Source organism: Crotalus tigris, unplaced genomic scaffold (assembly GCF_016545835.1).
Source record: "Crotalus tigris isolate CLP2741 ecotype Arizona unplaced genomic scaffold, ASM1654583v1 scf7180000023625.2024221, whole genome shotgun sequence".
In the NCBI taxonomy this organism is placed as follows: domain Eukaryota; kingdom Metazoa; phylum Chordata; class Lepidosauria; order Squamata; family Viperidae; genus Crotalus; species Crotalus tigris.
Genome location: NW_024100087.1, coordinates 674735 through 702260, shown reverse-complemented (window position 1 = coordinate 702260; position 27526 = coordinate 674735). Strand labels below are relative to the sequence as shown.

Genomic DNA, 27526 nt, shown 5'->3' with positions numbered 1-27526 from the left:
ACAAGTTGTTATGGAATCCAAGAAAACTTCGGAAGAAGTAAGTTTGTTCCCAGTCTAAAGGTGTGTCTGTGGCAATTCAATCGTTTTATGTTACTTTATAAATATATATTAATATATTAATATTTAATACATTATTATTGCTGCTATTACTATTATTACATTATTATCATATACACAACAGAGCTTCAGTTCTTTAGCTAGTGTTGCCTTCATATGTATTGAATTCTTCCCAAGAATCTAGGATGTCATAATGTTTTGGCGTAGTATATGTGCAGATCCAAGCAGTGTACCCTTTTGTAATTGATAGAAATGTTGTCAATGTGCAGATTTTCTAAGTACCATCTAAGATTTTTGACATGGCACCTAGTGTGCAAACACTGGGACCACCATGGCCGGTTTATGCATAATCTTTCAATTTCAATTTTCAGATTTTGATACTTGTGATCTTTTCCAATTCTTTGCCTTGTAACCTACTGTCCTCTGGTATTACTACATCAATTATCAAAATTTCTTATTATCGACCACTCTTAATTCTGCTATGTTATGTCCCAAAACATTATCAGTTCATATTTGGAAATATTTTAACTAGGTCATTTTCAACTCTTTTCAAATCTGTGCTGCCATCAATTTTTCATTACTGGCACAAAATGATTTTTATAAATGTTCCAGTAAATAATTTTGTAGGTGCTATGTGTTATGTTATTATTTATAATCAGTTTGTAAAATCTTCTGACATGAATTGAGTATATAATCTATTGTTTCTTCTGCTTCTTTGCACTATCTGCATTTTGAAAAATTTGATGATTTTTCAATTCATTGATTGGCTTAGTTTGAATAACTTGCTCTTAGCAGCCAAAATCAAGCTTTTTTTTTTTTTTTAAATATTCCAATTGTAAACCATGGCCAGGTTTTGTCTGTATCCACTTTCTCCATGGTCTTCAGTAGAAATTGACCATATAATGCTTTTCCTTGGATTGCTTTTTGTGTTTTTATATTTATATTTTGTCTTCAGTAAATAACAAACTTCCAAGTTTGTAATTTCCATTTTTTCGTATAAATTTTATTAGTTTTTATAGGGTTAGGAATGAGGTGGGATTGGGATTGGGATTTGGGTTAGGGTTGGGATTAGGGTTGGAGTTGGGGTTAGGGTTTTTCCAAATAACATTCTCAATATTTAGCAAACAGCATAATGTCTGGGTTCATGTGTTTAACAAGAAATAATAGATAATGGTTAATTATCATAAACAATATGTTAATTAATCACTCAATAGTCTTCTTCTTACTAATATAGTAATTGTCTCATTCTCCTAGGAATTTGTTTGAGGACTACAATTCCTTTCTCAGAATCTTGTCTCTTATAGATCTTTTGAGAAATCTAACATGTACTTTCCTGGGGACTTTATTTCTTCTAGCATAGTTTGAGTTAACTCAATAGATCTGATCTAATTCTTCTTCCATTTGCTGTTTCCCAATTACTAATGCGTCTGCCAATAATTCCGTTATCAAATTTAGGATATCCTCTTCCTTATCTTCCATTATATTTTGAAATCTTAAAAAGTATGAGGCTCTTTCCCTCTCCATTCCAGCTATCGAGTCTTCTAGTTCTCCATTTATTTGCATCCATTTCTGATTTTCATCTTTTAAGATTTCTAATTTCTAGTCAACCTCAGTTGATTTATCTTCTATTTTTGGATTCTTTGTTGATTATCTGTAATCATCTGTTTAACATTTTCAAATTGAGAGCCCATGTTATTAATTTTTTGATTCATTTTATCAAAATCACTTTTCATCTCCTCATGATTTTTTGTTGTAACCACCATGTGAGTAGCAATTGCTTCTTGAATTGCTTGTAGAGTCATTTGAGTTTCCTGTTTCAAGTTATTGGCCTTTTCTTGTTGAAACATTGTATCAATTGATCTCTGATAGACTGGATTTGCAGAAGCAGAAGAGAGAGAAGAAGATCCTTTTTTTCCAACTCTAGATAAATTAGGGACGCTCATCTTTATCTTTTAATCATATTTTATAATCCACCAAGTAAATCAAAATTTATAATCCAATAGGCTCCTAAGAAACAGGAAAGGTAAATAATAAAAATAGTGAGTGGTAAAAAAGAAAAAGAAAGAAAGAGAATATATATATATATATACCAAAATTTGTAATCCAAAGTGTTTTGTTCAAAGAGATTTCTTATTATCCACTCTTTCAAAACAGGTTGCAAAAATTCCAGGTCAAGCTGTATTTGTAATCCAGGGAAGTCAGATGACTTCAAAAACAATTTTTATTTATAATTGTAATCCATCCTGTAGAAAAGGGCAATCCAAAAAGAGTCTTTTCTTTTTCAGCCACAATCTTCAGGATTATAAATTCCAAGGACACCAAACTGTTTAAACTATAAGCTGTGTCTGGGCATACAGCCAAGTTTTAAAACTCCAATCAAAACAACTCAGTAAGATAAAGAAAAGAGAGAGAGAGAAAGCAAGGTTAAATGTAGTTCTCAGTTTTGCCACTAGATGTCATGAGATGTCTGTTCCCACCATACTTTAAACAAGTTTAAAAAGTTAAAACCAAAGTTAACAAGGAATAAAAAAATATTTATAAGTCCAAAAGTTTCCCAAATTATCCTTCTTTTATGGCTCAGTTTTCTTCACAATATTGTTAACAGTCATTTTTAATTTCCCCAAAGCTTAAACCGCCGCTTATAGTTCAGGAGGGAGGGGTAAAGAAAAAAGCCTCCTCTCCATGGAGCTTGGGGATTTCTTGCTTTTGAATGCTTTTCCCAGAACTGGTATTTTCACTTGCAGAGAGATAAGGAAAGTAGTCTCACCCGGATCAGCTGTTTTGCTTTCCGCTTTTAGAATTCGTTGTCTCTGACGGTCAGCTGCTTCTGGCTGACCACATGGGTGCAGTCAGCTTTTCTTCTTGCTGGTCCCGAGGGCTCCTTTGGATCAAGTGAGTCAGGTGCTGCTGGCCCACGATCTGCAAAGTTTCACCCTTTGGCTAGTAACCTCTACGGGGTGACTTTCAGTCCTATTGGACTCCCCAGCTGGTAGAAATTTGGCTTGGGGAACGGAACTTCATTCTCCAGTGCTTATCTTACAGCGAGGTCATCGGAAACTTGTAATTTCCAATTTTTAACTTGTATCAATGCTTGTCCTTGCTGTCTTTTATGTAATCAGCCAATGCATGCTTTTCTTCTTTACAGTTTGTTGACTTGAAGTAAATCTCTGCCTCTATTTCTATGGGGCAGGTACAGTTATCACTAAGGGATGTAATGTGTAGTTAATAATCATTTTTCTTGCTTTTTGGTACAAACTACCCAGTTAATAATTGGTACAAACTAATAATTTCTGAAGTATTGATGGCTTATTATATTCTGCTGTTTTACATAGACAGTACTCAAAGCATATGGATTTAAACCTTGGTTTTCTATCCAGGCAGCAAGTAAATTGTTTCAAATGTTTATTGTCTTTTAGAAATAAAAATATTATGCACTTAGGTAAGAAAATTTTCAAAGCCCATTTTCCTTATTTTCAATTTGTAAAAGTATGCCTTGAAAAATGTCATTACTTATTTTGCTTCATTCTGGTGTGGTCTCAGTATGATCTTACTCAACTTAAAAACAAAACAAAGTATCCCACATTAATCTATTTTACAAGTAATTAAAATTGTGGTTGCAGTTCCTCATTCATTTATATACCAGCTTAAATCCAAGGAGCGTGTGCTTTGTGGATTCATAGCATCTTATTTAAATAGCAACAAGAAGAGGAAGATCAGTAATAACAATGTAACAACAACAATAATGAATGCAACAATGTGTTTTCCCAAAAGCAAATGAAATACAGATTGAATTGAATTCACAAAGTTATTATTAAATAATAACTATCTAACGCACTGCTATTAAATACACAGCTATTACTTTGGGGAACAAAGGAGAAGTATAAAGTTTGTAAAAGTCACAATAGCTCATTTTTGTAAAATTAAATAATAATATGGTGCTATGTTGAAATGTGGCCAAGGGACAATTTCTCTGTGAAATAATTCTTCACTGAGGGAAGTAACAATGAAAAGTATTGTATAAAATTCCCTGTGTAGTCACCATTTTGTAATCACTACCATCAGCATACCAGTTTGACATATAGGATCATGTCCGATGTACAATATTATATACTAGGATACGTAAACTGAGACTAATCTTACTAAGAGGATAATCTTATGCATGCCTATTTAAGAGTAAGTGTGTCTGGTACCAATACCAATTATACTCCCAATAAAACTGAAATCTTCAAGTTTCCATACTATAAGAAGAACAAGAGCCCTTCAGTATCAGCATGCATCAGATTGAACATAAGGGAAGTTGTCCAGTTAATGCTTGAGAATTGGAGTTTCCAATTACTCATATTAAGTACTAATACCTTGACTGAGTTATTTTTTAACTCATTTTAATTTCCTCTAGCTAGAAGTTAAAAACAGTTATTAAACAGACTATATGTCAGGTGTGAAAGATCTACATGTGAAAGTCCAATTAAACTAATTTATTGCTCATGCCTATACACAGGACTATTTTGGCTAGACCAGGGTTAATGGAATTTAAGGAGAATTGGATTTAGTCCATTTATGATTAGGTTAAGATTTTAGGCTGATTCCTCTTTTGATTCCATTTCCAGTTTCTGCCACTTCTTCTCCTAAATGATGGTTGCAACATTAATGAAATGAGAAAGTAGCCTATTCCATGATACTAAAGTGAACTAAAGCTTTAACAAGCATATGTTAACCATGATTAATTTAATTAATGGAAAGTAAGAGCATTCAAAATACAGCAAGTCATAAATAAACTACTAAGCTTAAAATGCCTTTTAATAAATAATTAAAATTATGTTTCTGGAGAGATAGACACATGTGCATATAAAGTTAAATAAATAAATAGCAGGTTAATAGATTTGAACAATGCTGTAAAATATTATTTTACTAAATTGTAAAAATGGCTTTAAAATTATGTTGGATACTTTCATCAGAGAAGATGTATACTTCTTTCCCTTTAATTCTTTGTAATATTGCAGGTGTTGAACATAATTTTAAATATTGAAATACTGTAATTATACATAAATATTGTAAATATTTTGGATATCTGTAGAATTTGTTTCAAAATATAGATAATATAGGTTTAGTTGGTAATTGAAAAATATGATTTTATATATATATGTAATAAATGTAATATATAATAAATGTAATAAATTGAAATATGTTGCTGGTTGAAAGTAAATCCGATTCAACAGTTCCATTTCCAAGTACCCAATCAGATTAACATTCAATATATTAACCTAATAATAGCTTCCAACATTCTAATGATAGAAAAATAAAATTAAAATATTCTAACATAGAATATACCATATTCTACAATAACAAAGTTTAGTTATTAAACACTTTCAATGTCACATTTGTAACAGAAATAGAAACAGCAAGGGAAGACACTTCAGGGAGAACCTAATCTACATTGGAACAATATCTAATACTCAGGCTGATACATAGTTTACATTATTTAGCTGCAAATCTAGACTGATATCTATTTTTATTTTACTTAGGTCAATGTAAATGGATTTGTTTTCAGCTGAATCATTTTGTTTTTGTAGTGTATATTTACAACGAACTTAACAGAAATATCATTGCAGCAAAAAATTATATCATTAGAAAAGCAGAAGCAGGAGGTAAGTTGAAGCCATCTGAACCTAAATCATTAAGATTCTCCAAAACACATTTCTATGCTTTTCATGGGTTTGTCTGCCTGGAAGGAAACTACACATGAAGAACAAGAATAAAACTGCATGGCAGTCTTCTTGATGATTCATTCCAACTATACAGGCCTGCTTATAGTTTGCCAGAAAAGCAAGCCGAGCAGATCACTGACCTAGCATGCATTTCTGGATGCCAAGGAAGATAATCTGCAACCCAACAGTTACATTTGAAAATTCCTTTCAGAATCACCACATTGTTTATACAACAGATCTCATGTGACTTCAGGTTATATGTTTCTACAAGTGAGATGCTAAAGGGACAATTAAATAATTCCTACAAAAAGGAAAATGAAAGAAATTTAAATAGTTCAGTGTAGATACATACAGAGTTCCCTAAAATCCTGATGAGAAAAAAGGTACATGAATAAAAAATGGGATGTGCAGACAAAGAAGAATGGTCTCTTTAGGAATTTAGCCTGTGTCAGACTAAAGCACAAACTAAGGTTTGCAAGAGACAACAAAAACAGCAAAAAAAATTTCTTTGGGCATATTAGAGAACCCCCGCCCCCCAAAAAAATCCAGTGATAGTGTTGATCCATTGCAAGGAGAAAGTAGTGAATTGGTAGTAGAGAAGAATGAGATAGTAGCACTTCTTAACACCTACTATACTTGGTATCTGTCTTTTAGGAAACTGCTCAGTCAAGCTTCCCCCTGCTTTCCAGGTATTTTGAACTGGAACTCCCAGAATTGTCACTGGGAACTCTGTAGGTTGTAGAACAGGAGAGCCAATATGGTGTAGCAGTTTTAAGGTGCTGGCCTAAAAACTAGGAGACTGTGAGTTCTAGTTCTGTTTTAGGCATGAAATCCCAGCTGGATGACATTGGGCCAATCACTTTCTCTCAGCCCAACATACAGAGCTGTAGGAAAAATAAGGCAAAGGAATATTAGGTATGCTCATTCCTTGGGTTACCTATACAACAATAAAGTAGGAATTAAAATCTCAGAAATAAATTAACATATCTGCAGACTGTCAGAATAGGAAGTATGGTCTAGGTAACTAAGTATATTATATATAAACTTATATATAAAATATACTTTTCATTTTCTATGTGTTATTCACAGCATTTAATTTTATGATTTGATAAACTCACAGTTATGTGGCTTAGTTTTTGCCATATAATTTTAGTTTCATAAATGTTTACATTTTTTTTCATGTAGGAACTTATAGTTATGTTTGACTATATCAAGCATGTTGCTAAAAATTAGATGTGAGCATAATACTACCATATTGTGTGTAACTGAAACACATTATATATGCAGTAAATACATATAATATTTAAAGTTGCTTGTTTGAAATTCCTATTGGATATTTTTCCATTGGTGGTATAATAAATATTCAGACAGAGTTTTGTAACATTCCCCTTTTTAAACACAAGTTTATTAAATTTCAAATCAAAATTAATTTTTTAAAGTCTTTAATAGAGACATTTTGCATGCATTTCATTGAATATATTTTATTTGCATACTTTTTCTCTGATAGAAATAGAAAAATAATAATAATAATTGTATTTCAATGTGCACATTATTCAGGAACTGTGAATTACTGAAGGTTGATTTGTATTAAATATGCAACCAAATCTTTTGCCTGTTAAGACTAGCTCTGCATATTAAAATACCTAGAGTAATTGTAACATGACACCAAGGAGCTGGAGAGAATCTAACTTTCAGAAATGTAAGGGAAACTGCACATCTTGGAAATTCCCACAGGTAGTTTGAAAAATTACTGCAGTAAATTTTGCTACAATATAATATTGACTCATCTGCCACTCCCAAGCTATTCTCTTGCCTGGACTTATATTTATTTTTAATCTCCTGAATTACAGAGTCAATTAAGTATTCTTAAGACATCTATAAAACAATGTAAAAACTCATGAATTCTACAGGTAGTCCTCGACTTACACTTCATTTAGTGACTATGTTACAATGGCACTGAAAAAAGTGATTAATGATTGTTTTTCACACTTAGATCATTGCAGCATCCCCATAGTTATGTGATCAAAATTCAGGCGCTTGTCAACTGACTCATATTTATGATGGTTGCAGTGTCCTGTGATCACCTTTTGTGACCTTTTGACAAGCAAAGTCAATGGGGAAGCTAGCTTTGCTTAACAACTGTCTTACTGACTTAACAACTGCAGTGATTCACTTAACAACTGTGGCAAGGAAGATCATGAAATGGGGCAAAAATCACTTATCAACTATCTGAGTCACAGAAATTTTGGGCTAAATTGTGATCGTAAGTTGAGGACTAGGATATAATGAAAAGGTTGGAAAAAGTAGAATCCATAAAGCTTTAAATGTTTGAGATATCTATAGTTTAAAAGCGATATATTTTCCCTATCATCTGGTGATATTTATAGTTAAAGCCTAGACTAAATGTAAAATATCAATATTGCCTATCTTACTCTCAAATATATAAATACACACACACACACACACACACACACGTTTTAAAGAAGAGTTTTATGCTAATAATATTTGAAAAACTGCTTTGCGTTTAATATAATAATGTAAAAGAATGTAAAACCCATAACAGCATAGCAGTTTAAAGATTATATGGTAAAATAGTGTAACATTATTTAAAAATAATGTGAAAATATTGTGTTAAGTATTGCTCAATCATTTCAGCTTTTGTCAGTGAACTATCAATGGGATCAACTATTCAGGCAGATGAAGCAGCGTTGTGAGAAAAAGGTAAAACAAATAACAATGATGCACTGTTGTTTCAAAGTATGGTCTATTTTCTAAAATGTATAGATATTTTTCCTTAACTTAAATGATATAAAACAGTGTAATACCAAACAGAAAAGAGAAAATATGATTGCAGAGCACATAAAGGCATAAGAGTATAACCCTTTAAACTAAATGAAAATTGCCAGCTATTATTTTGCTATAAAATAGGCAGAAAAATCATTGGTTGGGAATATTCATAATTAATAGTACAGCAGGTAAGCACAAGTCCTGGACTGGGATCACAGAGACTCAGATTCAGGTTCCCCTTTGTCCATGAGCTCATGGAGTGACTTTATCTAATGTTTTCAAGAGAAACCTTACATTTCTGCAACATTTCTCACTTACAGAAAATACATGTAATAACAGTAGCACAATAATGCCATCTTTTAAATTTGCTTTATTAGTGGCAGAAAAAGTATACTTTTATTTCATCAGCCTGTTGTAATTTCCTGCATTCCAATCTTAGGTTACTATACTTAAGTGCTCACCTTCTTTGAAACACAAAGGACTGGGAAATAATAAGACAACATCACAGCAACTAGGGACTTTTGCACTACTTCTGTCACAGGCATCAGTTTCCCTCCCACAGTATCTCAGATAATATACCTTCAGGCACCTTGTAGGAAAAAATATGGCATTTCTGCTGCTGGCAAGAAAATAACAAACAAACAAAAAATGAGCCGACAAGGTAGCAATTACTGAACATCTTTCAAATGCTGCCAGGGGAAGTGCTCAAATGACCTCATAGCACAAAGCCATGTGTTTCATTTCTAACCTTACATTAGAAATTTTAGTAAAGGGCCAAAAAATAGAAAAGGATATTTGAGTAATTTAGTAATTCAAATGTTAATTAACCTAAGCAAGTTTTCAATGTAATTTGCATATGACTTCTTAATAATCTTTATACATTTAAGATTAGGGTATAATTTATACTGTAAATATTCAAGGATTGAAGAGGAGAGGCGGCTTGGGGAGTTTTGTGACTGAAACAAAGATTTTTCTTTTACAACACAGCCATCTGTACATAGGCTTGCCTCTAGTATTTAGTTAATTATTATATTTTGATCTGGTATCCTAGATCTTGACTAAAATACATTTTATTGCCAGTGCTTTTCTTTACATTTTTGAGTGGACTGTTGTGTTTTCCAATTGCTGCTTCCAGAACGAACATCTTAGAATAAAAGAATCATTTCTACAGTCACCTTGTAGGGAAAATGGGTGGCACAAGCAATAAACAAACAAATAAATATATACATAGATATATCTTACAATGTAGTTTTGTATCATGTTGCAGATCACAGAAATGAAAGCAAAACTGGAAACTGTGCATAAGATTGTTAAGAATCTTGAACGAGAAAGATATCAAACACAGGAAGAGTGCAAAAGACTGGGAGATCTGATGAGAAGCCGATTAGCTCAGGAAATGGTAGGAGAATAGGGTGTGTGCCAATGTTTTTATTAGGCCTGGTTTCTACAGTTCATTGTTTGAATATTTGTTTTTAAATGTGTGTCTTGCTTAGTTGAAAAGTGACTGAAATAGCAAGGAGTTACCTTTCACTTGGTCGCTATTGACAAAAGAAAACAAGATTTATATTTATTGTGCTGTCATTCAGAAATATTTTCACAATCATTCACTGCTCTCTTTAATTCAAGAAACTTAATTTACTTTACTTTCTTTCTCATAAAATAGTTTTCAAGTAAAGTAGGAACAACCAGATAAAGTTTTTATAGACCTAGACCGTTTTCAAACTCTTTAATGGAGTTCCCATCAGTTTCATTAAAAAATTTTTTTTTTAAAAAGTAGTTAAAAATGTGCATGTTAAAATTTCAGTTTAGATCAGTATTTCTGAACCTTGACAGCTTAAAATGTGTGGACTCTAACTCACAAAATTCTGCAGTCAAAAACTCTGGGGATTGAAATCCACATAACATAATGTTCAGTGGTGGTATTCAAATATGTGAACAACCGGTTGTCTGTGTGGATACCACTTCCAGAAGTCCATTCTGGGCCTGGGCAACAAAAAATTATCTACCGGTTCTGCCAAAGTGTTGTGAACCAGCTAAATCCCACCACTGATAATATTACTGAGGTTGAGAAAACATTAACAGTGTTATTACACCAAATAAAACATTAGAAAACATTTGAAACTTTTGATAAAATATTCTGCCTCTTTAGTTGCAGCTGGTGCAAACCTTGCTAATATCCATAGCAGCATTTCCTTGTCTAAATTTATTAGTTATTTAATTTTATCTGAATCAGGCCAAAAAGATTTTCTTACCAAGAGGGTTTGTAGAAATTTTCCACGTTATGAAGTAGAAATAGGACAGTGCCATAAACAATGTTTATTTTCCTTGGAGCAAGGGCAGAAGCTTAAATTGAATTCTGAGAAATTGGCTTTCTCTAGTTGCTTATATGCCATTTGCAGGAACCATGGACTTGTAAAAGCCTCTCAGAGGGATCGCACAGTAATGCACCTCAGATAATGTTGGCATTTGATTTTGTTTTCATTAAGTGTGTGCCAAGGGGCAAATTTATTTTGTGATCCTTTAAGCAAATTTCTTTGGACGAAAACATTTAGCAGTTTGTTTTCAACAATAGATTATTTTCATTATTTAAATTTAAAAAGAATTCTGGAGAAAAATCAAAGATATGCATACAATTGCATATTTTTTTTAAAAAAGGTAAACCTGCAAAAAGGATATAGAAAATCATAAAAGCTTCCGGTTGTTGTTTCCTTAGAGATTATAGTCCACAAGAGGGTAAATGTAATAAAATATACTGGAAAACTCATATAAATCTTGGCTGTTTCATCTTCCATATCTTCGCAATCATAATAGCAATGAGTTATGGTATTTCTGGGGAAAGTTGTATTTACTATGAATCTGCTTGTCTCACATGGATATGGCTATTAGGCAGAGAAAATTCCAGGCTATTCATTTGATGAATTCTTAAAGATAAGAGATAGCCTAGTAACAACAGTACATAACAAATGCTTCTAGTTATCCAGCTAAAAAGCTCAGGTGATTGTAACTCTGAGACCCAGATCACTGAGAATATTTGATAGTAAAGTGTAATAGCAACAATGAATAGTGTAATCTCAAAAATATTTTCTTATTTTTCATGTTCTAAAAATTATTAAACAATTTTATTTTACATTGGGCATTTGGCTTCTCAAAGAGCAAAATTATTTACTATCATGGCATCTGGAACATAGTGGGAATTAGTTCCAGTTTTGATAAAGTGGATTTTGAACCAATTGAAAATATTCTTTTCTTGCTGTTCTGACAAAAGCACACTTAAAGAAGTTTTATGTACAACAATAAAACATGCAATCCATTCTCAATTGCCTAATAGGATTTCAGCAGAGCTAGCAAACTGGCTGTCAGGCTACTAATCCTAATAATGTTTACTGAAGAAATAAGTGAACACCATTCTTTATGCATTTTATGGTGAGATTATGAACACGTGTTTTCACATGGTCTTACATGCAGTTTTTCTTCTTGGTCTACCAAACAACTTTGGTTTTATCTTTTCTGTCAGCTGCTCATTTATTTTTGTAGTGGTCAAATTTATCATTTGTCTTGTTTTCTACTGATTGTGAGAATCTTCAATATCATATTTCTTCACAAGAAAACATTTGATTCCAAATTGATTATTTAGGCCAATGTTTATCAACTTTGCCGACTTTAAGATATGGGGACCTCAACACATGCTAAGGGATGGAGAATTCTGGGAGTTGAAGTCCACAAATCCTAAAATTGGTAAAATTGAGAAACACTGCTTTAGGCCTTCTTGGAAAAAGTGAAAACACATGATCCAAGCCTGTCTCAAAAATATAAGCTTGTTCAGAAAGAGTTCTGAGGTACTAAAGAGATAGGGAGCAGCCTCATCAGATGGCTTGTAATGAATTTTGCTATCTCTATGCCCAAGATAATAACCACTTTGCAAAGGTGGCTTCAGTAACTCCTTAAAATTTGAGGTTGCAAAAAGTCCTTAAAACTGCTTGCTGTTGTCCACTAAGTCTGGGCTAATTCATCATTCACATGTTGAACAATCCTCTTTACAAAATAATTGCCACAGATAGCTTGCAAGTCAGGGAGAAAGCTAAATTCTTTTTCTTGATAAATGTCCAAAGAAATGATTTGCATGGAGGAATATTTGATTAGATGAGTTTTGCCCTGTTTGGACTGTTCCAGACAAAGGAAAGACTGCTGGTAAGAATAATGTTCAGCCTCCTAATTTCCAGGAATGGAATAAATTCATCAGGTAAAATAAATTATCGTCCTAAATTATTTACATTATAATTGTGTTCCCATGACATTCAAATGCCATTTGTATTCCAAAATAAAAATGATGGAAGATTGGAGAAACCTTAGGACTTTTAGTAATACCAAAAATATTTCAGAAACATCTCTCAGGAAATTCCCTTCCTCTGAAACAATCCACTGGACTACGCATACTCATTGGACATAGAAGGGTAACTGATCACTAAATAGAAAATAAGCAGCGGGGGAGAAATAAACATACTATCATTTTGTACAAACTGAATACCTAACATTTATTTATAGATCCCATTTATTTTGCTTTTTAGAAGTGTGCTTTGAAATTGAAGAATGATACAAGTTATATAAAAAAGTAGTAGCAAGATTGATTTCCCACAGGCTATATTTCTTCAGTTATATTGCACTATTTATAACATGTATGTGTTCTGCCTAGCCTATGTGAATCCTTGTTATGCTCACAAGGAGAAACCCATCTTCCAAGAAACAGGCTGGAACCACAAGAAAAAACCAATCCCTTTTATTCTCACAGACCTGAGTCAATGACCAAGGCAAATAAACACATTTCACAGAAGCTTGATTCTCCCACACCTTCCCTTTTATAATTCAGTCAAGGTGTGGCTTCCTAATGCCTTCTCCTTTGCCTTTAGAGCCACCCCATTGCATTCCTCTGTCCTACTTGCTTCTCTTTCCTGCGCATTCATGCATCCATGATTTGTCCCAACTGCTCTTCAACACTATCCACTTGCCCAGCCTGAGCGCGAGTAGAGAGGCCAGGCTCCTAGTCCGACTATAAGTCTTGGAGCTCCTCAGAGCCTTCCTCTGACTCTAATGTCACTCCAGACCCCTCCTCCTATTCTGATTCCTCAGACTCAGCTGCCAAATCCACTGGCTGGCGAGGAATCACAACACTATCTCACACCGCAGGACCCTTCCCCCGGGTCTGCCGGGCTGGATGCAGTTGTGAAGGGAACCGTTTGTGGAACGCTGTCACCAACACAGGAACATGGATGGTGGTTGCATTCTCCCAGGTGAACTCCTCTGGTCCATAGCTCTTCCACTCAGTCAAATACTGAAATCAGCCTTTTAGCCAACGGGAGTCTTGAATACTGGCAACCTCATACTCGGGAGCACTGTCTCCGTCATGTTGTTCCAGTGGGAGATGTTCTGATCATTGGAGTGGACACGCTGGTTGTTCTGGGACCAATCGAGACCAGTGAAAGACCGGATGTACCCATAACAACCGTGGCAAAGGTAACCGATAAATGACCAGGTTGATGATGGCTTCAATAGGGAACAGTCCTAGGTACTGGTGGTCTAGTTTCTTTGCAGGCTGGTTTGAGGGCAGGTTCCTGGTTGACATCCACACCCAGTCTCCCACCATTAATGTAGGTATATCTCGCCTCGACTGATCGGCAACCTTCTTGTAATCCACCTTGGCCTTATCTAATTGTCACTGTACCAATTGATGGATAGCCTGTAACTCAGTCAGATATTCGTTAGCTGCAGGAACTGATGAATTGAGCCATGAGAGGGGAAAAAGCCGGGAATGATACCCACATTGGCCAGGAACGGTGTCATATGCATGGAGGTGTACTGTGAGTTGTTAAATGTGAACTTGGCTACCGCAAGATAGTCCTCCCAATTGTCCTGTTGCTGATTCATAAAACAGCAAAGGTATTGTTCTAGGATTCCGATTACTTTCTTGATCCCACCATCAGTTTGCGGATAATGCGCTGATGATAGGCAGATTTTTATGTCTAGAGCCTTCATCATCCCCTTCCAGACATGGGCTGTAAATTGAGCCCCTCTATCTGAAATGACTCTATCAGGGAGGCCTTGCAGCCGGAAAATCTGCTGGATGAATATGCAAATGGTGGTGCGGGCTGATGGCAAGCCATGGCAAGGAATGAAATGCACCATCTTGCTCAGCATGTACACCACCACAAATACTGTCATGAAGCCAGAAGATGGGGGCAAGTCTGTCAAGAAGTCCCTGGACACTGCCTACCAGGTCTTTGGGAGTCGGCAAGGGATAAAGGAGACCTCGTGGGGCCCCCATTACTGACTTGGCCTGCCTACACTGTATACAAGATGTGCCGTAGACCTGGACATCTTGTCATACTCGGGGCCACCAGAATGTACAGGAGACCAAGTTCAGTGTCTTGAACAGGCCAAAATGCCCCGCTGCCGGATTATCATGACATTGGGTGAGAATGAGCCCTCTGAGTGGCCCTCCTGGAAAATAGAGCCGATCACGATATTTCAGGAGTCCATCTGCGAGAGTCCAGGGGAATCTAGGCCCAACTCCTCCCTTCATTGAGCCACCCACCCATCATGCTGTTGTGTCTCCTGAAATCCAAGCCCGTACATCTATTGGTTCCCAAACTGCAGAGAAAGACTCTACGGGGAGAACTGTCCTGGGCAGAAGCTTGTCTTCTGTATGGGAATATTCTGGCTTCCTTGACATAGCATCCACTCTTTGGTTGCAACCGCTTGGTATGTAGGTAATGTGGAAATTGAACCTAGCGAAGAAGAGAGACCACTGAATCTGTTGTTGGTTCAATTTCTGGCTGGTTTTCATGCTTTCCAGATTCTTGTGGTCTGTCTGGACTTCAATTTGATGCTGAGCCCCTTCCAAATGATGCCTCCAGCTCTCAAATGCCACTTTGATGGCCAGTAGCTCCTTCTGCCAGATAGTGTAGTTGCGCTCAGCTGGATTCAGTTTCCATGAGTAGTATGTGCAAGGGAAGAGGGCATTACCAGGCGCATTAGCCTGGAATAACACCGATCCAATCGCAATCTCGGAGGCATTCGCTTCCATGACAAATGGCCATTGTGGGTCAGGCTGTTTCAAGATGGGTTCCTTCATGAAGGCTTCCTTTAAAGCCTGAAAGCCTGTTGCTCCAGGGTATCCCAATGAAACCAGGTCTTTTTCTGCAGGAGCCGAGTGAGGGTCTCAGTCATGGAAGGTTCTATAGTAGTTGGCAAACCCAAGGAGTTGCTGGACATCTTTAACATGACATGGGGGTTGCCAACTATGCAGAGACTCGACCTTGCTCGGCTCCATGGCGATGCCCTCAGGAGAAATGCGATGACCTAGGAAATCAATGGTTGTTTGATAGAATTGACATTTCTCCAGTTTGGCATACAAACGATGATCTCGGAGCTGTTGCAGGACCTGACAGAGATGCTGGTGGTGTGTTTCCCACAAAGGGGAGTAGATCAGAATATCGTCCAGAAGGATTTCTGGTGATGCTGCTGACTAGACGCTGGGGAGCGATTCTCCATTCCCCAGGTCTGAATTTCCTTTGTTGGTGGGCCCATTAGGGCTAAATGCCACCCTGGAGGGGTGGCCACTGAGGGATGAAACTTTGAGGGATGGGAGCCGGCGGGATATGGCTTGCTGAACCCAAAAGAAAGGCAGAATGCATTTACAGCTGATCATCAGAGACAGAAAACAGCTGATTTGGAAAGCAAGCAGCTGGGCCGGGTGAGACTATGTTTCTGTTCTTTTGGCAAAGTGGACTTTATCGAAAAGAATAATCTGTCTTTAACTCAAAGCTGAAAGCTGAAGGGAGGAAAGAGGAGGGTTTTTTGTCCCCCCCCATACAAGCGGCGATTTAAGTGATTTAACCAAGGAAAAGCAACTTGAACTATTTTAAAATTAAACTGGAGAAATTATTTCACTCTTAGAAGAAAAAGAAAACATCTTAATTGGGAAAAGCCACTGCTTTTTTTTTCTATTAGAACTTTAAAAATCTGTTTCCACTTTGAATATTTTTCCAAATAGATCATGACAAACTGATCTAACAGATCCCAGAACATGTCATTCATGAAGTGTTGGAAAACTGCAGGGGCGTTAGCCCAAACGGCATCAGTGTATACTCAAAGTGCCCATACTGGGTGCCAAATGTTGTCTTCTACTCATCACCTGACTGAATCTGAACGAGATTGTAGGCTCCTCTCAAGTCCAATTTCATGAAGATTTTTGCCTCCCGGAGCCATTCCAGAAGTTCGGGGATGAGGGCCAGTGAGTATTGATTACGTACCGTAATGGCATTTAATTTTTGATAGTCACAGCAAAGCCTCAATTCTCCAGACTTCTTTTTTACAAAGAGCACTCGTGCAGACACTGTTGAAGACAAGGGCTGAATAAAACCCCGAGCCAAATTTTTGTCCAGAAACTGCTGCAATGCAGCCAACTCAGGGTCTGACATGGGATACAAACACTCCACTGGGAGAGGCACGTCAGGAACTAAGTCGATGGGACAGTAATATGGCCTGTGCAGGGGCAATTGATCTGCCTCAGTCTCACTGAACACATCAGAGTAAGTTGCCAGTTCAGAGGGCAGAGAGACCACTGGGGAACACACTACCTGGCCAGCACAGACTTGGTGGGTGTGGTCCACACACTGTAAACTTAGAAAGGTGATCAAGTTCTGGGACCAATAAATCTGCGGGTCATGCATCTGGAATCACGCCAATCCCAAGATCACAGGGAAATGCATGTTGGAGGTTATATAAAACTGAATAGCCTCCTCATGCAAGCTGATGGCCATACCCAACGGTTTCATGGTGGCCTTAATTGGCCGAAACAGAAGCACTTGGCCACCAATAGTGTCTACTAACAGAGGCGGTTCCACTGGGCTTTCAGCTATTTGGCCACAAATGCTGCATCCATAAAATTTGTGGTGGCCCCAGAGTCGACCAAAGCATGTACTGGAATCCCATGGCTTCCCGGGAAGGATCAAGTGTGCTGCCAATATCAAGTGCCGTGGAGGTCCAAATGCAGCATCCGAAGGACGTCGCTCAGTGTTGGGGAAGCCCGATCCAAAACGTCTTTTAGGTCGGGCTCAGGGCATTTCCCAACAGATGAGGTTGCTTTCACAGGGCAGGCTCAGTAGCTGACGCCCCACATCATCTCTTGGGGCAGAAGGTGGCCAAATGCCCAGGGTCCCCATGGTAGAAACACAGCCCCCCCAAAATCATCTATTCATTTCTGTCACTGATAGGCGAGGTCTGGCAGCACCTAACTTGACCGAGGGGTCAAGCCAAGGGGGCTTACCATGATGATGAGAGGACAGCAGGGGACTGCCGCTCCACTGCACAGCATGCTGCGCATCTTCTGCAGGATGGCAGGTCAGGAGAGGGGCAGGCTTCTGAGTTCCTCTTGCCAGTGACATTGGAGCTGTCTTCCACCCCCTCCTATGTATGTTGAGCCCACGGGGCTTGACACTAACTCCATAGGCTCCTCCTGTAGAACCGGAGTCTCACACACAAGTGGGACTGCCTGGGTCTCTGGGGTGGCACAACAACTCCTACACTGCTGCAGCCGAGCGTTGATCTGCAAACAGAGATGGATCAACCCTTTGAGGTCTGGGGGAACATTGACATGGGCCAGCTTGTCCAACAGCTCTCCGACGAGCCATCCTGGAAAGCATCCATGAGTGCAACTTTGTTCCAGGCTGAATCCTGGCTAAGCAGCTGAAACTCACTGATATATTCCTATAAAGGTCGTCGGCCCTGCCTCAGAGCTTTCAGGTGTCGGTTAGCGGTCTGTGTCTTAATGGGGTCATCATACATAAGATGCATATAGTCACACCCCCCCCCCAAATTATCCAACAACAGACTGGGTGTGCCCCAATGAGCTGCAGCACCAGAGAGGAGGCTGATCATAAACCTCACTTTACCATGGTTAGTAGGGAAGTTAGCCCCTCTCAGGCTGATAAAAAGCTGGCATTGGCCCCCAAAAGCTGAAAACATCTCCGGAGTGCCATCAAATTTGTCAGGCACTGTGACTGGACACTTCCTTTGGGGTTGTGGAGCAGCAGGAGCGGAGGCTTGAAGCTGAGCAACTTGAGCTGCCAGCAAAGCCAGCTGCTGGGAGAGCTGGACATTCTCCGCACGTAACTGCTCCATGGCAATAGGGGGTAGAAGGCCGAAGGCAAACTGTTCTGTCCCAGCCTACATGAGTCTTTGTTATGTTCACAAGGAGAAACTCCTCTTCCAAGAAACAGGCATGAACCGCAAAAAAAACTTAACCCCTTTTATTCTCACAGACCTGAGTCAATGTCCAAGGCAAACAAACATAGTCCACAGAAACTTGATCCTCAACATGAACAGTTGTCTTTGGCAACCAGCACCTCCCACACTTTCCCTTTTATAATTCAGCCAAGGCGTGGCTTCCTAATGCCGTCTCCTTTGCCTTTGGAGCAGCCCCATTGCATTCCTCTGTCTTACTCGCTTCTCTTTCTTGCACATTCGTTGTCTGTGATTTGTCCCAACTGTTCTTCATCACTGTCCAACTCAGGCTCCCAGCACAGCTGTGTCACAGCCTGAGCGCAAGTAGAGAGGCCAGGCACCTCTTCTGACAGTAAGCCTTCCTCTGACTCTAATGTCACTCCAGGCCCCTCCTCCTCATCTGATTCCTCAGACTCAGCTGCTGGATCCACTGGCTGGCGAGGAATCACAATACTATGGACCACAGAGAGCCAAAGAAGAAATCAATACAGTTTTATCACTCTTTACTGTTTCAAGGATATGCTATGCATCAATTTTATGTTATTTTGTTTCTGAAATGTTTGGCATAAAAACATATAATAATCTGTTAGGGAAAGGGGACAGATTCAATTATCTGTACTTTATCAATGTATTTATATATTTTTCATTCCAGAAAGACAAGAACACATTGAGGAAAGAGAACAGTTTTTTGAAACAGGAAACTACCCTTACAAGCAGAAAGAAGATGTTTTATGAATGTGAAATAAATCGACTCAACAAGGTAGGATTCTTCTTGTTTTAATATTCATATATCTATGTTAAAAATCATACTCATGCATCTTTTGTATCTACTTGGCAATATTTCATTGTATAGTATGTGGATTATCATACAAAGTAATCATGCTATTATCATTCATGATAAGAATAAAAAATGTAAAAGAATAAGGAAAAGGAAACATAATTAAATCTAGTGGACAGCTCCTCTTGGACGATGAGTTTTTCAAACACTTGTGCTTTAGTCATCTTTATCTACAATAGAAACGTGTACTATATATGGAACCCCTTTTGAAAATTATTTGGAGTCAAGCCCACGTAGTAGATCAGACCAGGAAATCAACTGCATATAGAGACTAGAACTACTTTATTGTGATTGGCTATAATAATAGAGTCTGATTTTGCCTACTAGCCTCCCTGGTAAACCAGACAGATTAGATACGCTAATCTTCAACTTTTTTGTAAGGCAAATTAACAGAATATTGCAACTCTGAAGGCACAAACTTCCTGCGCCACTTTTAACTACCTGAATAATTATTAGAGTGGGTCCTTCCTCTGACAGTTGGGGGCTCCTCCTTCTGTTAACTGATTATTTCCTAGGCAGCATTTCTTCCTCTTGTTCCTCACGATCATTTCCACAAACCATTACATCCCGTTCATTATGATCCAGTGAGCCAGGAAGCCATTTTTCTGATGTGCTTCTGAATATTTTTTTCATTTTTCTAGGACTTAAACTCCTTTTGTATAGGTATTGGTCTTGCACATTTCCATCAAGGTCATCTTCCTTACTCTCTATTTAATACAGAAAGCAGCAGCTACTTTAATACGTAAATTTTTGGTCACGAACAGCTAGAAGCCAATAGCTATCTGGATGTTACATATATGTAGCATTGGCAGTAAATAAATATATTTCCATTAGGAAGGCAGCAAAAAACAAGGAATGTATTTTTAAAATAAAAATATATGTTAACTGCTTAACCTGAAACATATTTCCTGTGTAAACGTATTTCTTGAAATAGTGTTCTAAGCTTACAGCTAAGAAATAGGGGTCAAAAAATTACCCAAAAATAAAGTTGTTACATTTGGTTCACTATAAACTTGTAATGATGTGTAGATGGGGAAACAAAATGAGATTTTAAAAAGTCAAAAAGTATAATTAACATTTTTATTTATAATCTAAGGATCTTTGAGACTCAGCATATAGAATTGGAAGCTTAAACAACAAAATTGCCAGCAATAGTTTAGTTTGTGATTCTGTATTTGTGAGAACAGTGTTTGTCTTTACCTTTTTTGTATTCAAATGTATTTTTGGATGTTGCCCATGATTATGAGCCCTCAAATCTTTTTTATTTGAATGCTGAAATTTGTTTATAATTAACAGTATTTTATAAAGTATTATCTAAAAACTAAAATAACATGTTAAAATTAAGTGTAAGAACTATTACACCTGTCACAATGTGGTTTGACTAAGTTTCCATATTGGGCTGAGATATAATCCTCAGTTGCTTGGCATGCAGATGACATCAAATCAGTTGGATTTTGGATTAGTTGGGGAGAAATATATATATGTCTCTTATTGTTATTTGTTTGCCTTTTGCTTTTGGGGGGTTAAATCCCTTTTGGCTATTTTGAAACATCAAAATACATCCTCACAGAGATCTCATGTTGAGGCATTGGATAGAAATTGCAACCAAGAAGTGATGGGAATGCAAATCGAACTTCTCTGGGAACAGGTATGAATAGACAGAATATAATTTTTTTCAACATTCATTTAATTATGGAAATTATGGAAATAGCAGCATCTCTGGGGCTGAGAGGTTACCGTGACTACAGGATTAAAACATGTACACATATTAAAAAGGGGGAGAACAATGAGTGTGTAACTATTCTTGACTTTTTTTTCGTGCATAATTGCAAATGTCCTTATTGGAGACTGCTTGTTCAGAATGAATGTGGGGTTATGTCACTGTGAAATATGAAAATATTTGCTTGTTAGTATGATAGACTAAACAAACTACTGGTAGCCCTTGACTTACAACAGTGATTTATTAACCATTTGAAATTACAATGGGAGTGAAAAAAGTGACTTATGATGTTTATGACCGCTGCAGCATCCCTGTGGTCACATGATCAAACTTCGGATGCTTGACAACTGGCTCATATTTATGACATTTGTAGCATCCTTTTGTGACCTTCTGACAAGCAAAGTCAATGGGGGAGCCAGATTCACTTAACAACCATGTTACTAACAGAATAACAGAGTAAGCAAGTTGAAAGGGACCTTGAAGTTCTTCTAGTCCAACCCTTGCTCAAGCAGGAAACCTATACCCTTTCAGACAAATGGTTGTCCAATGTCTTCTTAAAAACCTCTAGTATTGGAGAACCATAACTTCTGCAGCCAGGTCATTCCACTGATTAATTGTTCTCACTGTCAGGAAATTTTTCCTTAATTCTAGGCTGGTTCTCTCTTGATTAATTTTCATCCGTTGCTTCTTGTCCTGCCTTCAGGTGATTTGGAGAATAGCTTGATTCCCTCTTCTTTGTGGCAATCCTTTAAATATTGGAACACTGCTATCATATCATCCCTAGTCCTAGTACTAACTTAACAACTGCAGTGATTCACTTAACAACTGTGGCAAGAAAGATTGTAAAATGGGGAAAAACTCACTTTAACAAATATCTTGCTTAGATTTTGGGCTCAATTGTGGTCAAAAGTTGAGGTCTATCTGTTTATATGAGAAAAATGCATATTAGAGAATGTTGAAGAAATGAAAATGGGAAAAAATACTATTTAATGCGAAATGGTAATTACAAAGAATGTAATCAAACATCATGATATGTTAATATTAAAAGATGAGGAAATTGATTTTGTTGTAAATTAAAAAAAACTGGTGAAAGTGAGTGAAAAGCACTAAAAGGACTAAACAATAAAACTTCAAATAAGAATAATACAATTTGGGATAAAACTGATTTGAGGGACTGCTGCAAGGTATGTGAATATCAAACATGTTTGAAGATCTTTGTACTGAAAAAAGTTTGAAAGTCATTTTTGTTTTATATTTTTGATATATTTTTGTCACTTTTAAACTTGTTCTGTTATTTCCCTCTCCATTTTCCCGTTATGTTAGTTTATATTTTAATGTTTATGAAATATAATAAAAAAGATTTGTAAAAAGATTTTTTATGTGAACTCATGTATTTTTCATGTAAATATTTTGTTATGTGACATTTATACCCTATAGACAGAAGTGAACAAATCTGCATTTTTGTGCCTCTTTTTATTTATTTATTTATGAGACTTATATACCGCTTTAAGTGCAAGCACTCTCTAAGCGGTGTACACTAGTAAGCAATGTATTGTATGCCTATAGAGATGTTACATTTAATAATGCCAATTGTAGATTCAGATTTATGAAGAAGACTTAAAAAAGGAAAGATACCACAGAGAGAGATTCGGTGAAGAGAAGAAACTTTTGCAAAAACTTAATGAACAATCAAAGTTCCAGCTGAACAAATTAAAATTTCAGGTATGTCTCAAAACAAAAGTATGATTTCCAAAACATACTTTATTCTTAGTTTCTCATTTCCAGATAACCCAAGGAATAGTATATCAGTAACTGACATAATATTTTATGTGAGATCCTCACCTTGGATGAAATCATTCCAGACAGGAATCAGATACCATGAATGGTATTGGTATTGCACCAGTATGATACAAGCTCTGTGCCTTTTTTGCAGGCATCAGGACATTGTATACTTTTACTGAAGGGTGGAGCTTGTGCTGTGACAGTACAGCACTGCTTCTGTTTAACAATATCTGCTTGTGATATTGGTATAATGTGAAATATAATAAATACTTTTTCAATAAAACAGTTCACAAATACAAATGATTTATGCACTCTGTATTGTATAAGAGAAATGAGTTGAATCAGTGAGTACCAGGATAATCTGTATCTAAGACATCTTTGACAGGATTTTGTTCAATAGTTTCTTGATAATCATTGATAAATGGAGGTTTTCATGGCCCTTCTGAGTAATACATGCTATTACATTGCATTTAAAACATAAAACATGAATCATAGGGGTGGCAGGAACTTCAGTGGTCTTCTAGTCCAAACTTCTGCTCAAAATAGGGAGGAGACTTCTACCATCCCAGTTAAATGGTTAATAGAGTTTCACCTTATATTCAATCTAAGTAGCCTGTTTAGTTTATTGAAATGACTGCTCTTGACTGAGGGCTTTATTATAAGAAGTAATATCTCTTTTATTAACAGCACACAATTTTATTCATCTTTTTTTTACTTGGAAGACAGTAAAAACAATCACATTTCTGAGTTATTAAATGATGCAGCAAAAGGACCACCAGAGGGCACAAGAAGTCTTCCTTTGCTTTTCAATAACTGTCTTCTCTTGGCAGATAACATCTTTTCATGAAGTCTTGTTGGTACACAACTAATACTTGCTTCCCTTTTGGATGCAGGCCTGTGTTCCTCTAAAACCCAGCAAGATACTGACAAATGCTTATTTAGGCAAGGCTGTAAGCCTTCTTTTTAAAATTTCATCTTTTAATAAGTTTAATAATTAAATGCCATTTTCATACAGTATTTAATAGTTCTTACACATGCAACTTCTTTCTTTATAGCTGCATATTATAGAGTATATATTTTTACTTCATTGGCTGAATTTCTCCTCTTCACAGATTAAACACTTTCAGACAGAAAATGAACTTCTTCAGAAACAAGTAAAACAACAGGTTTGTTTTTTGCTTTAGATTTATTTAGTGACTCCTAAAGTTGCAGACTATACTGTTAATATTACTATTATGATTAAGCTAAAATTGACTAATATTCAGCTTTATAGTTACTGCTCCTAATAAACTAAAGTTTTTTTAATCCATTATCATTCTTTATATAATTCAATATTTTTATGATGCACTATATTAAAAGCATTTGGCTAGCATACATATATAGTTTAAAGCAATATAAAAATCAAAAATACAAATCCAATGGTATATCCATAATTATAATATAATAAATTTAGAAAATTAAAGTCATAACCAAATTTATGCTTTTAAAGTTAAATTCAGAAATTCTGGGAAGTACTTTGCAATCTTATTTTAGGATAATAAAATTTTGAAAAGTATTTACAAAAAACAACACCAATTATCAGTATATAGATACCTGTACTTGTATAGTATAGAGTAGTATAGTATAGTATAGTGTATAGTGGAGTATAGTGTAGTGTAGTGTAGTGTAGTGTAGTGTAGTGTAGTATATATATATATATATATATATATATATATATATATATATATATATATATATACACACTACACACACACACACACATGTGTGTGTGTTTGTGTGTGTGTGTGTGTCTTTTAAAATACTAAAAATGCGAATCCTGGGCATTATGCTAACAAATAAAAGAAAAAACGAACACCAGGATATAATAAACCAGCCTGTTTAATATAAACAAGCCTGTGGTTAAGAAGAGTCACTAAGCTTTCGTCTGGCCAAAAATCAGAGTTAGAATAGCAGGAGATCAGGAAGGCAGCTCATATAGCCTCCTGCCTCTGCACCACCCATACAGACAGAATGCTACATTATAATAGCAACCACCCAGTAGCACATAAAATCAGCTGCATCCGGACGCTATTTATACGGGTTAATTCCCATTGTAGCATGGGCAGAGCTAAAACTGAGGAGAAAAAAATCTTCATCACATCTTCATGCACAATGGCTATCCCATGGGGTTTGTGAGACAGTATAGTAGACCACATCGAACTAATAGAGACTCACACTCCAATGTGACAGCAATGCTGGCCACACGAACAACCCTCTCTTACATTCATGGTGTCTCCGAGGCCACGGCACAGCTGTTGGCCCCCTACAATGTGAGCATTGCCCACAGGCCCGAGCACACCTTTAGGTCCAAGGTCATGCATCCAAAAGAACTGCTCCCCAATGGTCAAAGATCATCTGTGGTTTACAGAATTAATTGCAAGGACTATGCAAGCAATTACGTTGGGGAAACTACTAAAAGACTGAGGACCAGGGTTCATGAACATGAACTGGCTATTAGAAGGCAGGAGCAATGTTCACAAGTGTGGGCCCATATGTCCAGCTCTGACCACACTTTCGATCTAGTTAACACAGAGGTTATAGCTCGTGAGACTACCAAGGGTGGCCACCTACTCAAGGAAGCCTGGCTCTCTAATGAAAATTTCATCAACTGGCATATAGATCTTTTGCCGGCCTACCAGATGCTTAGGAGATGGGAAAAACAGCACCAAAGCCTGCTGAGAAGACATTTAATTCTTCCTTGCAGGATTGGGGTGGTAGAATGATGGATGAGACAGGCACGATCTCTAAGGAAGAAGATGACAGTGTTTTACATAATTGGGACGATGGCTCTATAGATGGGATGACCATGACTCCCATGGACTGAGATGATGGACTAAATGGCCCTAAGCTAGGGACGGAAGCGCTGAGGCAATCTGGAAGGAGGAGGAGAAAGGGGGAATACAGAGAGCAGGAATGCCAGAACAGCTGCTTGTTGCAGGACTGGGGTGGAAGAATTACGACAACGGCCTTGGGGGTGGGTGAGGATAATGGCCCTGGGAGGGAGAGGGACTGGGCGCAGGGACGGATTGACAGCCGTCCTCCCAGTGCTTGCACATGCTCTAAAAGAGCACTTGAGGATCATAAAACAACCAGTGGAGTTAAAGACAGTTTGCCTGATACGGAACAACTCTGTGCGACATGCATTAACACAATCAATGGGCCAATGACGCCCTCAAGGAGCTGGGCGCAGAGGCAGGAGGCTATATATATAATGTTTTTAAAGATAGTTTGTACTGAACCAAAAAAAACCAAAACCAGCCATAAATACAAGAAATGCAAGTGTGTCATGTTTTTCCAAGAAAAATAATTCTTTCTATCAATGTCATTTTATGTCCATTTTCATATAGGCCCAAGATTTCCAAGCACTTACAGAAAAATATTTCTGCCTGCAGCAGTTGTTTATTCCTTCTTGTCTGAATTGTGGGAATTGTGGCCTACTTCAGCCATTGTCTGAACCTCGAATAACATTGTGCTCATGTGCTAACAGAAAACAGCAGCAGCCCCTGTAAGCTGAGTCTCTGTCAGCAAAAAGGCTCAGAGACCAAACATGTTACAACCAGATTCTGCAAGTGTTTAGTGAGAATTTTGTAATGTCAAAAAATATGCAACTCTACCAGCATGCCAGATCCCCAAAGAAATGCATTTTAATCCTATGCCTATTTTCTACTTCTGTAGCCTTTCTTTGTGATTCTGTTGGGAAGGGGGAGCTTTTGGGATTGCTTTGCACTGTCTGCTATGATGCCCTTTCCCCAGGGGATGGAATGTCTCTCCCTTATCTGAGAGACGGTTTGCACCTGGAGCCTGAAGAAATCAAAAGTGAGAAAGACCTTGAGGAGCCCACCGAAAAGACCAGTTACCAAAACACAATGCCATCTGTGGATTGGCTGGGATTCAAACGAACACTGGGACACTGGGGGGAGGAGTATTGAATTTTGCTTTTAATATACTGCTTCGCAGGTTTTTCTCTCAGACCTTGCCTTGATTCCCTGCTGTCACTAGCCCTTAATAAAAGTTCCTTTTGAGACAATGCCTGTTTCAAGAATTCTGCTTTCTTGGGTGGCTTACACAGCAGTTTAATTTTATTTCGCATTTATTTCTTAGCTATCATTTCATTATACCCTCTTCCATCACTTACCTAATCACTTTGCTTTCTTCTGGGAATTTGATAAGTTTATTATGTAACAGGTAATGGACTCATTTCTACCATCTGCATTTCCTGTACATCAGTTCTAGAAGGCAAAAGAAAAAACATTTTATTCTTATTTTTTTCTCTTGTACAGCTATACTTCTGTATTATTATCATTTTAAAAAGTAAGTTCA

The 27526-nt window shown here is 37.0% G+C and overlaps 1 protein-coding gene across 5 annotated transcripts; it reads left to right on the top strand.

Annotated features, from left to right (window-relative positions):
* On the top strand, positions 1–27526 carry TNIP3 (TNFAIP3 interacting protein 3). Of its 5 annotated transcripts, none has more exons than XM_039320235.1 (9): positions 1–37; positions 5628–5702; positions 8418–8483; positions 9817–9948; positions 19480–19587; positions 21236–21313; positions 22982–23107; positions 24280–24333; positions 26554–27526. In XM_039320235.1, the coding sequence occupies exons 1-9, from the start codon at positions 11–13 to the stop codon at positions 26713–26715; spliced, it is 828 nt and encodes a 275-aa protein (XP_039176169.1). In that variant the 5' UTR covers positions 1–10; the 3' UTR covers positions 26716–27526. The 5 variants fall into 5 exon arrangements, with proteins under 5 accessions (XP_039176169.1, XP_039176168.1, XP_039176170.1 ...); XM_039320234.1 differs by having other exon boundaries at positions 21188–21313; XM_039320236.1 differs by lacking the exon at positions 1–37 and adding an exon at positions 2223–2949 and having other exon boundaries at positions 21188–21313.